Below are 14241 nucleotides of genomic sequence, written 5' to 3' on the forward strand. Positions count from 1 at the left end.
GGGGCGCTGTATTTAAACACTTAAAATGCACTGCTATCTCCTGAGCGTGTTCCTCACCGTGGATCTGGCCACCGTGGCTTTCAGCCTGTCTACCTGCAGCACCCTCGACATGGATCAGTTTATGCGCAAGAGGATCGAGGCGATCCGGGGCCAGATCTTGAGCAAACTGAAGCTCACCAGCCCTCCGGATGAGTACCCCGAGCCCGAGGAGGTGCCCCCGGAGGTCATCTCCATCTACAACAGCACCAGGGACCTGCTGCAAGAGAAAGCCAACCACAGAGCTGCCACTTGTGAAAGGGAGAGGAGCGACGAGGAGTATTACGCCAAAGAAGTTTACAAAATAGACATGCAGCCTTTTTACCCCGAAAGTAAGTCCTCTGTGTTTGTGCATGTGTGTGTAATTTCTCCCCCCCCTACCCCCCCCCGAGTCTTGGCAGTGCCCAGCACCTTCAAATACCAGCCCCATGCATCATAATCTGCCTTCTGTGCTCAGTTTACACTTACCCTCAGCATCTGCTTGGGTGGTGGTTTCTAGGGTTTCGTTTAAGTGGTGGGCTATATGTACGCCTGGGTGGGTTAGGGGGTGTCAGTTGTCCCTCTACACTCACGAGTTTTCCCATCGTCTTTGAAGTCACCAGGAAGCCCTAAAGGTGTCCCTGCTTTCTACCACCATGTACCTGAGCAAAGCTGCACCCACCCAGGTTCCTGCTCCGTCCCTAGCACTGGGTTTAGCTCCCCCACAGCCCTGTGTGCAGCCTCTGCAGAGAGCCAATATCTTTCCACTGCTGTTGTTTCCCTTGGAGTGTCTGGATCGGGCAGGTTTCCATCGCTCCATAGCTGAAAAGAAAAGGAGGTCTTTAAAAAAACAAGTCACCAGCCCCTCTTCTTTCTGCGCCCCTCCAGAACATCATCCCACAGGCTGCTATTCAGATTGGTGCTCAGAGAGGACAGAGGCACAGAGGTCCTCCCTCCTCTTCCCACTTCTAACTAGCCTCCCGTTTCAGTTCATGGGCACTTTCATTTCGAGTACAGAAAAAGTTTCCCCTTCTGGGTAGCCTTGGTTCTTGGAACCCGTCTCAGCCCGTCTGCTTTTTTGCTGGTTTTAACGACCTTCTAGTGATCATGCCACATTTTTCAGAGACAAAAAAAATTTAAAAAAATTGTAGAAATGTACTGTGCTGACCAAATCCACTTAAAATGATTAATAGTCAAAACGACATGGCTTTTTGTTTTGATAGGGAAGTTTAAGTGTATAGCAAGGGAAAAAAAAAAAAAAGAAAAAGCAGCCCACTCCCTTAAAAGAATCTAGTTCGTCATCATACCAAGAAAAGTGAAATACCAGAAGCAGAAAATAACTTCACCGTTTGTGTATCCAAACCCTAGTCCCTGCTCCTTGCCTGTAGCTTGCTTTCCTCTCTCTTCCTTCCCCCGCCCCTTGATGCCCTATATACTTGCTGTCTGGTTTTGAAAAGCACATACCTCTTGCTTTGCTTAAATAGATAATGCAGCCATCTTGGTAACTTTATCCCAGAGTTTCTAATTGTATTTTCCCCTTTTAGTTTAGCAAGTTGTAGCTTTGGGGCTTGCTCTGTCTTGCATGTGATAGTCCTAGGTTGCCAGCCAAGGTATCGGTGCAGCTGCCTCCTTCTTTTATTCTTAAATGACAGCATCAGGTACAGGACATCCTGGCAGTCAGAACCATTTTATTATTGTAATTATGGCACCATCCATAATAGCCACGATAAATACACTCCACCCTTATTGCCCTCAGGGAAGGAATACTTTTTTTTTTTTTCAATTAGAGAAAAAAAAAAAAAAAGTCTATTTGGAGCCAAGTGGGTATGAGCAGAGAGGTTCAGTGTAATTCATAGCCATAGTGAGAACACAGAAATCGTGCCTGGTTTCCACATTGGTTTACTAGTATTTTGCTGGTGTTTTTAGTGGAAGACAGCACTTTGTTTTGAGACCCATCAGGTCATGCCCCGAGCAGGGGAGTGAGCACCTACGGGCAAAGGTTAGGAAGACTGATACTAGTGCCTTGGCTTGTGGAGCTGACCCTGTAACAGAGTCTCTGAGAATTGTGAAATACATCCATCCTGAGCACTTCTGTTTTCCTCGCATGAGCAAACTACAAAGAACCGATAGTCCAAAATGCAGCCACGTACTTTCCAGAAAATTAAAATATCTGTGGTGTGTGACTTGGATGGTGTTGACAAAAAGATGATCTATTTTTAAAATGTTGTCAGAGGCCAGATTTTGTACTGAAGTATCAATAGAGGTTTTGGAAGAGCAGAGGAGATTGCAGGTATCTACCAACAGAGTGCATCAGACGTTTGGGATCGGAGGGCCGGTGAGCAGTGGATCCAGTACTACTGTGCGAGGGCTGTCGCTAACATCAGAATAAGTAGGTTAACTGTTTTTCCACTGCTCTCTAGTTATGCTGGATGGAGCAAACCTTTCCAAAAAAGACAGAAAGGAAGAAATCGCTCCACCATATTTTAAGGGAAGAAATTGAAAGCGCAGCTCTGGCTGCCGCGGACACTTTCTTCTAGACGTCTTGGAGTGAATTTTTTTTAACTCTACAATTTCTGCTGTGTCGGAGGGAGTCAGGAGGGAGGAGAGGATCAGTGTGAACACACTGGAGGTCAAAAGCTGCTGGAAGGAAGGCATGGGAAAGATCAGTGGTTCAGTTTTTACCACAAGTTGTTAGCATTCAGTAACTGACTACAACCCAAGTATTACAAATATGCTCTAATTATACTCATAGTCAGCAATATATCACTACAGATCGCTGATAGGTCATTGTGGGGCATTTTGTAAAGTTCAGACTAAATATTTTTAGCAATGAGGAGATTTAAAAGGAAAACTATAAGAGATACTGTATATACCCTAAGGCATATTTTGTCTTAAATATTATCCTTGGCCAACTGTACTGTATAAATACAGTAAATATGAATAGAACTGGCAAGATGCCAATCTCCTGGGATGAATTTTAGTCAAGAAGGTATTTATGGGATATAAATAATACTGTGTCAACATTTAAAGAAGGGATCTGATTAGTTTTGAATTTATTCATATTAATCTTTTCACATGCTGTTAGTTTAAGGCTCAAAGTAAAGTTATGCTAAGGTTTACTGATAGTTTGCACTGAGGAAGTAAGGGGGCATCTGGCATCTGGCTTGACAGTCCACTTGAGGTTAAAGACACATCTAGTCAGAATATATGTGGAAATTCCGTGAGTCAAGGACTGCCAGACCCAAAAACAACAGATGTGAAATGTAGTGGCAGAAAAAGATACTACAAGGAGGTTTGGAAAAAACAAAAAGCTTTTGTCTGTGAAGCGTGCCTGCCTCCGTTGTGCTCACAACAGCACTCTCCCAAGTCCAGCTGACATTCAGGAATCGAGCTCTTTTAGGGAGTGGTTTAAAGAGGAAGGTGGGATTTGGAAGCTGAGCACAACATGAGAGAATTCTTGCAAGTTTTATGCCTAGGCAAAGTTACCTGTGTAGATGCTTGATGCCAACTTCTGTGAAAAATGAATCAGCATAGAAGTTTATTATTTTTCAGTTCTTCATTGATTATCTAGGGACTGATACTTAAGCTCATTATTGATTTGACGCTGAGTGCTCATCACCATTGCATGGTAATAAACAGAAATTTAATGCCAGCACAGATAAAAAATGCAGATTGTAAAACTAATGCATACCTCAGATACTCTAGAAATACAGGCAACACGTGTATGAGGGGGCTGGGGTCCAGTTGTGTCATCTGCATTTTGGCATACTTGGAGGTAGATCTGTAAGTACTCAGTAGCCTAAGAAGTCACAGTTCTTCAGGGTTTGGTCCTGGTTTTCCATGGGTTTTGACCTACTTTAGTATGAAGGAGCCTCCACAGGTTCCAGCCTTCACTGGGTGGTAGGATTAGTTTTCTCAGGAACTCTGTACCATGAATATTGCTTTACACAGACTGTCATTCTGCTGAATGTTCACCTCATGAAAGACAACATTATAAACTGGCTGGGCACAATGACATGCTTCTACTTTATCAACAAGGACTCAATTTACCAGCAATTACACGTATGTGGGCTCCTTGTCTTCAGGGTACCAGAATGACTCGTGGAGGAGTGGCCATGCTCTGTGTCTGCCAGCACTGACAGCATCATTACCATTGTGTTAGGAGCTAAGGCTGCGTGGCTTGTGTGTTTGCATTTAGCTTTCAGGATCTCCTATGTTGTTAATGTTATGAAAAGGAAGGAATACCTTATTTTAAAACCTGACATCTATGCCAGCCCTGTGGTTGTGCTCTGGAGCACCTCTTGTAGGAGGCATATTCCAGAGGACCTGAGGCAATGCAAAAGCTTTCCTGAGGAGGGACGTGGGCATAGTTCCTTGCTCCTTGTTCATGAATGGCGCTTAGTGCAATCTTCCTAGGTGGTGATGGAAAAAAAACCCTGAAAACCAGAATAGGAAATTGCTAATGGTTTTAAAAACGGGCAGGGTAATTTTTTGGACAGTAGTCCTCTACAGTCTAAGAGGGATAATGAAATAACATGCTCTGGTGCACTACCAGGGGCAGCTGACATCAAAGAGTGCTCTGTTCTTCCACTCCCACTCGTATGGAGCAGATGCTGGGGTGCACCATGTGTGTTTCCTGCTGGCTTTCTAAGTCATCAGCAACTTGCTGTAAGCAGAGCACCAAGCTGGGAGAGGTGGATGTCCACAAGGCAGTCTGGCATGGTACATGGTCCCTCTAAGGACATGGAACTGTTGGAGCAAGTCCAGAGCAGGGCCACAAAGATGATCAGAGGGCTGGAGCACCTCTTCTACAAAAACAGGCTGAGAGAGTTGGGGTTGCTCAGCCTGGAGAAGAGAAGGGCTCTAGGGAGACCTTACAGAAGCCCTCCAGTACCTGAGAGGGGCCTACAGGAAAGCTGGGGAGGGACATCTTACAAGGGCTTGTAGTGACAGGAAAAGGTGTAATGTCTTTAAACTGGAAGAGGTTAGATTTAGGTTAGACATTAAGAAGAATTTCTTCACTGTGAGGGTGGTGCGACACTAGAACAGGTTACCCAGGGAAGAACACTTCTCACTGGAAGTGTTCAAGGCCAGGTTGGATAGAGCTTCAAGCAACCTTGCATAGTGGGAGGTGTTCTTGCTCATGTAAGGGGTGGAACTAGATGACCTTTAAGGTCCTTTCCAACTCAAACTGTTCTATGTTTCTATCATTTCTTCCAGCAGATGAAGCCTATGGAAAAGTAAACCACCCATAATCCCCATTCTTTAGCACTCCAAGGTCATAAGACTTGCAAGACGGAATTGTAGGGCTGTATTCTCAAGTCCTTTCTGTAATCCTTCTTGAATTTCTCTGGTGTCTGTTTTAAAGAGGCTCTTTCACTCTACTTTGGTAAGTGAAAAGTTCAGATATGCATCACTGCCCCTGCTGTTCCCCCTTCCCTCAGTCTGCTGGCAGTGTGAATGTTTTACGGTCCCAGGGACCCATCTTGAAATGTGCTCTTGTCTTCTGCTCGTAGCTGGAGATTTGCAGGGAGTACCCAGAGCTCATGCCACTCTTTCTGGCCCCACTTAATTGCAGGACTGAGGGGGAGTAGTTATCGTGCAAAGAAAGTGGAGCATCATCTTTATTAGCTGCTGGTTTTAGCCTTGCTCATCCTTGGTGCTCTATGTGAGAATAACAGTGATCACCAGGATGGCCATGTTACTTGAAATTACTACTTAAAGCATCTTACTGTCAGTTTCAGATTCCTGCCTGCACTAGAGCTCAGCAAAAAGATGAATGAGAATTCCTAGCTGTTGTCCTCTGTGGGCTTCTTCACAGTTCTGAAATGTACACAGAGCTTCACACACATGAGCAGACTAATTAACATTAAGGCTCTATGTATGCCTAATTAGCTTCCTGAGTTAGGGCCCGGTTTGTGGCACATTTGCAGGGATGAACAAAGCCAGGCATTTCAAATCTCTCTTGCTGCACTGAAATCTGTCATTTGGGCATTGGAGCCCAGTGAGAAGGAAATGCTTTAGTGGACTTTTTAGAGAGGAAATAATAGGCTCTTCAGTACTTCTGTGATCCTGAAGAAGCCTGGCCCTGTTGGGCAGCTGGCCTCTTTTGCCTTTGCAGTGTCTGTGCTGGGCTGCTCCTGTATTACAGATAAAGAGAGGAACCCCAGGGTATGGTGACAAAACAAGTCATGATTAAAGACACACAAATGTTTCCCTTCCTGTTGTGAAACCACATGCTGCATGTTGTCAGGCAGGCAGTTTTTAGCTTGAGGGTGATACGCTCCCCAGGTATTATTTAATGTAATGCTGTGTCATGGATGTCTCTGCTGATTTGTTTAGACTAAAATGTTTGCTTTGGTCATTTGTTTAGGGATAGTTTGCATCCTGCCCTCACCCACAAGCTGTTGCTTGTTTCCCTTTCAATGGGAAATGTGGACTCACAGGAGCCTAGGTCTAGCATCCCTGTTGGTTGGCTTCCTGTGATAGTCTGAAGCAACTATGTTTCTTCTTAAAGGAGCTCACCCAAGCTTGTCCTCACTGCTGTTCAGTTATTGCAGCTGGGCACCCGACTGTACAAAAAATGTGCAGCTGCAAGGTGGAGAGGAGAAACACAAAGATTTGTTTCTGACAAGAAGATGAGGAGCAGGGCAACTGCTCATTCAGTGTGGAAGGACAGGCTCCACTGAAATACATCTTGTGTTGCTGTTCGTGTTCATCGGCACCCACATTCGGTTTCCAGGAGCTGCTGTACCTCACAGACATCTCTGCAGCAGATTTATGGCAGAGGGAGTGGAGAAGATAAATGAAACACAATAACTTGTGCGATGAGCAAGGGTTCCTTTTAATTCCATGTGTGATGCTCATTGACATATGCATTGTAGAGTAGATCTTCATTGTAGAACTGAGCTTTTTTGCACTGAAATTTCCTTAGGGCAGGAGCCTCTGTTTGTTGTTATAGAGGACCTAACAGCATGATGCTGACTTCAGGTTATTATAAATAGCTGTATAAAGTATTAGTGACAAGATGATCTCACAGCTGACCCTGCTTTGAGCTGGAGGTTGAACTAGATGTCCTTTCCAACATAAATTAACCTGTGATCCTTGTAATACAACATTTTAATACAAGAAAAACAGGGCATTGTGTTTCAGCTTTCATAGGGTGGTCTTGATTAAAGTATCACCAAATTTCTGAAAATGTGTTATTTTCTGTCAGTTTTGGATTTGTCCCTCTGCTGTAGCTTTCTTGCACAAAAATGTTCTGTTCTGTTCTTCCTCAGCACCCTTGTTTCTTTTACTTTTCTTGTGTGAATATTGCTTTTCAAATAAGCATGGTAGGTTGCATGAAAATAAACTACCATATCACGTTTCAGCAAAAGCTGTGGCATCGTTTTAGGCAAACTGGGGGAAGGGGGAGAAAGCAAAATATTGTGATACTGACCTTTCACTTTACTTGTTTGGCTCCTTCCCATCATATCTAACCCACACTGCACTAACAAATACCGTATCTGTCTTGACAGGCAAGTTCACAAATAACTATTCATTCATAACTTGGAGCTGCTGTAATACTTCTTATGGGTTGCTTAATCGGATGGTTGTGTGTTTGAGCAGAGACTTTGAAGAAAAGATTTTGCAGAATGACCATAAGTTCAGTCTGACTTTGTGAAAACTAAGAGGGAGGTCTTGCATGAAAGAGGATACTGTACTTCGGTGCATGTGTGCATGCGTGCACACACATGCGTGCATATATTTAAGAGCATTAAAACATCTGTTGTTGCCAAAGCCCAAATTGGAATGTTCTGGGAAAGATAATTTAATTTTTAGCTTCTGGATTCCTTTCAGTGATGGTAATTTCAACACTTCCTGGGGAGAGTCTATCAGTGGTTATGTGCATCAAATGCAGCAGTAAATCTGTCATTCTTTCCATTTCAGTTTTTCAGGCTTACAACTTCGTTATTTTTCACTGTTTGGCTTGTGTTAGTATCCACTGTTTTCCCTGGCTTCATGTCTTTTAAACCCCTGCCTTGAATTTTAAAAGGCGAGCTAAGTCTGTTGAAGTTCCTTCTCTTGTTTTTGTTTACATATAACATTTGCAATTCAGCAGCTAGCTCAGCTGAAATAGTAGTGATGGTAACTTATCTTTACCATAGTGATGATTGAAAGATAGGAATCAGAACATGTTGGTTTTCATTCCCTGGGGTGGAAAAAAAAGCAACCCACAAAAAACCCCAACACTGTGGGTGGACTTTGTACTCAGGAGGCTGAAAAACTAATAGATCTTAGCAGTACTGACTCTTTTGAAGTGGTCAGAGGGTACCTAGCAATCCCATACTTAATGAAGGCTTCTGCACAATAATCCTTATTAATCCTGAGCCTACAGTTGTGTTTACAGGTGGTCTCCAATACCCAAAATTGAACAGGGAGTAGACCTTGCTGCTTTGAATGAGTGTTCTCCAACATATATCAAATTACTTTATGGGGGCTTTGGGCAAACAGCCATAAACATCTCCTCTAGGACTGCCAATATGTACACTTGAAAGAACAACACCTGCAGAACTTCCCATCTTCCAAGTGACGTGTAAAAACAATGCGGCAGATTTACCCTCTGCAGATGCAGCAGCGGGTTGAAATGGGTGACAGGCACAGCATGGTTAGGGCCTAGCATTCACCAAAGCCTGTGGCAGGCTGCTTCTTCTTGTCCCACCTTCTCTTGGTCCCTGGAGTGGCCCAGGTTAGCAGAGCTGAGATACATCTCTGATCCCTCATGAATGTAATGATGGAGGGGCAGCTCTGCCCTTTGCCTCACAGTTCTTGGCCTTCATGCTTTGAGAGTCTGATGCAGGAATCGATCCAGTTGACTGGATAATACTGAACCAGAGCACTTAATGAGTACCTAGTAAGCAAAATCTAAGGATGCCAGGGATCAGGTCCACTGATACGTGCAATACTGGCAGTTAATTTCTTCATCTGAATGCCTGCAGAAGGTATAGGGATGATTGCTCTCAGGAAAGGTTAAGTGATACTCTCCAACATGATAGGATGTTTTGAACTGCCTGGATATATGCTGAATCCATGCAGATCCTTGGTGTTCTCATTCTCACCCAATCTCTGAGAGATCCAGCCCAGTTTTCTTGGCTGTTGTAATTGGCTCTAAACTTCCCTGGCAGAGCAAGGGCTGTATATGTCTTGTGCCAATCACTGCTCTGTATTCAAATTTTTCCTGATACACACTCTGTGAGTGAAGTAGCCATATTTCAACATTGAGGCACATTGAAAGATATCTATGTGTTTCATTTGTTGTGCTTGTTTTTGTGTTTATCTAGTGTATAATGGCAGGCTGTTGCAGCAGTCATATGTACATATTTAGCTTTGTGAGTGAGGAGCATGTTCCAGCTTTCTTGAGAATAAATCTTCTGTTCTGATCTGGTGGTGTGATAGGAACCAAGAGGCTCCCTGCCAGGTTCTACAGTTTGGAAACCAAGGGAGCTAAGTGAGCAGCTTCATCCCAGTTAGGATGGACTCAAACAGATTGTTGGATATCTGAGCTTTCTCTCACTTTTTGAATCTGGATTCTCCCATCCGAGCCTTAATTTCTCCTTGGTGCTAGGAGCCATGATGTATTTGGAAATTTCACATTCCTCTTGCTAATCAAGGAAGAAAAGAGCCCCAGAAGGATCTAGAAAAAAAGAGATATTTATAAAGATGGCCAGAGGCTGAATTACAACAATATCATGTGTCTGAAGGAACTTACCTCCTTCCAAGTTGGAGTCCTATTATTTACCCGCGTTATTGGGAGACTTAATCTTTGCTGGCTGAAAGTGTATTTATTGAGGTAGAGCCTGGAAAGGAATCTGCCTCATGCACACTTGCCACAAGGCCAGCTATACATGTGATACAGTCAAACCTTTCCATTTTTCTGCATTTTGAGAGTATGTTCCCCAGATTAAGGGCCCTGGTCCAAAGCCTGCTGAAAACACTGGAAGTCTTTCCATTAACTGCAAAACTCTTTGGATCAGGTATTAAAAGCTGTTTCTTTGTTTCAGGGAACAGCCACATCTTCAAGGTATATTTGGATGTGTTACTGTAACGCATTGCTTTCCCTTTTACTGAGTTGCCACTGTAGATGGTCTTCTGCATAAGGCTTTGCAAAAAAAAACAACAAAAACTTTAAAAATAAACACCTTACAGGCTTATTGATAGAAGCATTTGATGTCATCTGGGAACAGCATATGGTAGCAATATGGCCAGAAATGCAGAATGCGGAGAAGAAGGCATGAGTTCATGTCCTGTACTTCAGAGGTATTCACCTCCCCCTGTCTAAAATAAATGACCATCTGACTGCAAAGGTCTTAGCAAATAAACATGCCATCATATATCTCTATCATCCACCCTACAGCAAGTTTTTGTCTAGGAGCTCATCAGATCACATCCAGAGGCTTCTTAAAAATGTGCAAAATCAGACCTCAGGACCCAGAGCAGGGAAGAATCCAAAGGCTGTGAATAAGAAGGTGGCCAATCCCTGTGCAATGGACTCGAAAGAGAGCTCAGGGCTAAGCCAACAAGGTGTTTTTTATGTTATCAATAAAATCTTAAAAGTCAGTTCTGAATAGAGCTGGAGCCAGGAGAAAACTTCTGAAAGTCAGTTTGCTGCGTGATAGATGCTGAGTTTACAAGCTGGAAAGCCAAGTAGTTTGGGAACAGGAGTTGTGCTTACAGCATGAAGGTGCATGTGGTTTTACATAAAGCCCCTGTGACTTGATGTGTCTTAAAGTGGCTCACAAAGTAACCAGTTAACTTTTGAGGTACGTTTTTTTGTATGGATGAAAAGTTGGAGCCATTTAATTTGAGTCAGTAAAGCCACTCCAGATTTTTCCCTGTGGTGTTGAAACTGGAGTCTATTCAGTGATTGTTTAGGCAAGCAGAATAGTAATTGTGGCCAGGGTTTCAAGCAGCACCTAAAGGAGTGGTTCCTTTGTAGCCTTTAAGAGTCTCAGCCTTTTATTCAGATGAAGCTTGATCAGGTAAATCTGCTTTGCTGATTAGACATATCATGAATGTGGTTTTGTACCATCTTTATACTACTACTCTTTACTTTTCAAAGCCTGGGAGAACTCAACATCCACCAGAAGTTGCTAGATTTTTATTTGTTTGTATTTAAAAAAAAAATAGAAAAAAGCTTTGTGTGTATTTTATCTATCTTGTACATTCTATGTCCTTTTGGGATGAGATTTGATCCCAAGATACTTGATGTGTGATGTGAAACCAAAGGGCTTGGTTCTTGTTTAATCTATGGCAATATTACAATGCCACAGAGTATAAATGGCCTTAATGTAATCACAGCCAGACCTGCAAGTGGGTTTCTGATTGACCATGAATGTTGCCTCACAACTGAAAGTGATACTTAGCAGGGCTGAGATGTTCTTCTTAGGGTATAATGTTCTAGATCTGTTCACACTCATGGCTAATGACTAATTGATATCATGCTACACTTTATAGACAATGAGACCGGTGTTGCTCTAGGAGGCTTCGAGTTATGGTAGAATGGAAACGTACAGATTTAAAAAGCTGGAAGTCATAATGGTCTTCTGGTCTCCCTACCTCCATTTGCTAAGCCATTGAGTTTTGCTAATTTAATTGCTTTTTTGAAAGGGAGTTCATACCATGCTTGGTAAATTATTCCAATGATTAGTTGTGTTCCCTAGAAACAGGCATCTTTGCATTTTAAGTTGTTTAGTTTCAAATTCTAGAATTTAAATCTGGTTTAAACCTTCATATGCTATTTTGAAGAGCCATTACCTTATCTGTGGGCATTGTGTAGGCACCTGCAGGAGAAGCAAGTTTTGCAGACAGGAACTGATCTGGCTGAGAACAAGCTGTCATGGCAGCTGGAAGACCCTGCAATGAGGCAGCCAGGAGCTCAGCATGGGCTGCTTTACCTGACTTTGAGTGTGTTTCAGATCCATAGATGGTGATGGAGCCACAGCTCTTCTAAGTTTAGTATACTGTGTTCTTTGAGATACTTCCCAGCCTTTTCAGTTATTCTCACCGTTTCCCTCTGAAGCTCCTCTGCTTTATTCATATACTGCTGAAATTGTGGACAACAGTATTGGACATAGTATTTCAATAGTGGCTGTGCCATAATCAAGTACATACATGTTGCAGACTCTGCTCTAACTCAGTATTACATAGTCAGTGGCAGCTAATTTTGGCACTAACTTTGCCTGGAACTTTACAAGAAGTAAAAATTCATACTTGGATATCCCCCCTCCCCAAGTCCTTTTCAGAGGTGCTGACTCTCAGGATGGAGTCCCCTACTCTGTAAGTATGGTTTAGTTTCTCTTGCCTAAAGTTGTATTTTAAAGTTGATTCTACTGACATTTACTTCTTGGTAAATCAAGATTCATGTCATTGTACTTGTGAAGTGTCACTTTTATTATTTGTCACATCGATATTGTTACTTCATTGTTAATAATGGTTTAGCTTCCTTCCAGGTAATGGATAAAAAAGTTAGATAATAGAGTACAGTAAAATGAGCCTTATGGGACCTTGTCTCTCAGTTTCCTGTCTAGCATTGTGTTTTGAGTCTCATAAAAATGCAAGGATTATATTCATATACTGATGATCCTGGACCAATGATACCTGTTTTTCTTGAGCTGATGTTGTTATATCCCCTCAATTCTTCCAAGCTGATTCTCATTCCTTCACTTTGTATATTTTTTTTCTGGGATCAGTATAAGGCTGATTGTGTATGTGAGATAGCATGGGTTGCCCTGTTCAGGGCATTGTACATTAGCAAATATGTTCTGCCTCAAGTCCTTAAGATGTTTTCCAGCATTTGAGATTTAGTGAGAGCCAGTTTTAACAACTTTGTTAGGTCCCTGAACAGCTCTTTGAAAAGTCTTGTTGCAAGTTATGTGGTGTTGCATATTTTACAATGTCTGATTGTAGTAGCTATTGTTTTAAGACCTTTTGAGTTGGTACTGGAGAAAAAAAAAAAAAAATCATCTTTACATCTCATGACAGCCTGGCTTTTCTATCTACAGAAGTATAATTCATATTTCTGTATGATTATTTCAACGGTTTTAATCTTGTAATGGATGAATATCACTGTTAAGCTTCCTTAGTACTTAAGTAAGTCTCATATTTAAGTTTCTTGGCCACAAAGCTGTTAAGTCCATTTGATTTTTCTCATCTGTTAGCTGCAGTTCTTATTTTCTGATATATAGTAGTTCTCAGCAGCTAGTACTTTTATTTCTGTTTGTAGTATTAATCAGGCATTGGAAGAGGCTGCCCAGAAAAGTGATCAAGTCACCATCCCTGGTGGTATTTAAAAGACATGAAGATGTGGTACTTAGGGTCTTGGTTTAGTAGCATACTTGGCGGTGCTAGATTAATGGTTAGACTTTATGATCTTATACGTCTTTTCCAACGAAAATGATTCTATGATTCTATCATTTTATATAGTTGCATTTTAAATTTTTATCTTCTTATGGTTCCATTTGGTTTCTGTCACAGACAGTTTTCTGACCCAAGTGGTCTTATCTGTTGATTATGGAACTGTGTTGTTTCTACCTGTGCAGCAAACTGTTATGTTTGTTGTCCTTTCTAGTCTTCTCTATAGACATTTCTGTCCAGTTGATTCAGCTTGTCATTGCATTCACTTTTGTGTGACTGTCTCCTTTTTTATACTAAGTCTGAATGTGTCCAGTTCTTTGGGACTTCCTGATTTTCTGCAAAAATTAAGTGATCACTTCTCGCTAAGCCATGAAGCTTTCCTGTCACATCTGGGTAGCCAATGCACCACAGTTCCATCTTCAAAGTAAACCAGTACCTATGTTTAATTCTTTGAGGATGCTTAATTGTTAAAGTGCCAGAGACCTAAAATAAGTGGTCTCTAGAAACCCAACTGCTCTGAGAGTTAGCATATCTCAGTAGGAGCTGGCTGTAAAGGTGTGGCCTGGTGGAGCTCGTTGCTCTTACGCTTTCAGGAGTGGTGCCATCCATTCTTCCTACCCCTCCAAGAGGTCTGAGCCTTTAACTTATAAAGAAATTTTACCTATTTTTAAAATAACATGGAGGGCATAGTGGATCATAATTCGCCCTAGTAATTAGGACTTCCTAAAGGACCTTGGAATTAGGAATATCTGAACTTAAAGGTGATACTTTCATTGAGTCCTTCCTCCTAGCACTAAACTGGAGCTAACTCTAACAAGTACCTTTGGGGAA

General features: G+C 42.2%; 1 protein-coding gene across 2 annotated transcripts in view; it reads left to right on the plus strand.

The window, feature by feature from the left end:
• The first annotated feature begins 23 nt into the window (after positions 1-23).
• Positions 24-14241, plus strand: part of TGFB2 (transforming growth factor, beta 2) — a 61763-nt gene continuing 47545 nt past the window's right edge. Inside the window, exon 1 of one of the 2 annotated variants that reach the window (XM_009994747.1) lies at positions 24-368. In XM_009994747.1, coding sequence (XP_009993049.1) covers positions 26-368 — 343 coding nt within the window. In that variant the 5' untranslated portion in view covers positions 24-25. Of the gene's footprint in view, positions 373-14241 lie in introns of both variants that reach the window. The other variant, XM_009994745.1, reaches the window with a different exon arrangement.

This window comes from Chaetura pelagica, unplaced genomic scaffold (assembly GCF_000747805.2).
Source record: "Chaetura pelagica isolate M959 unplaced genomic scaffold, ChaPel_1.0 scaffold2, whole genome shotgun sequence".
Taxonomy (NCBI): Eukaryota; Metazoa; Chordata; class Aves; order Apodiformes; family Apodidae; genus Chaetura; species Chaetura pelagica.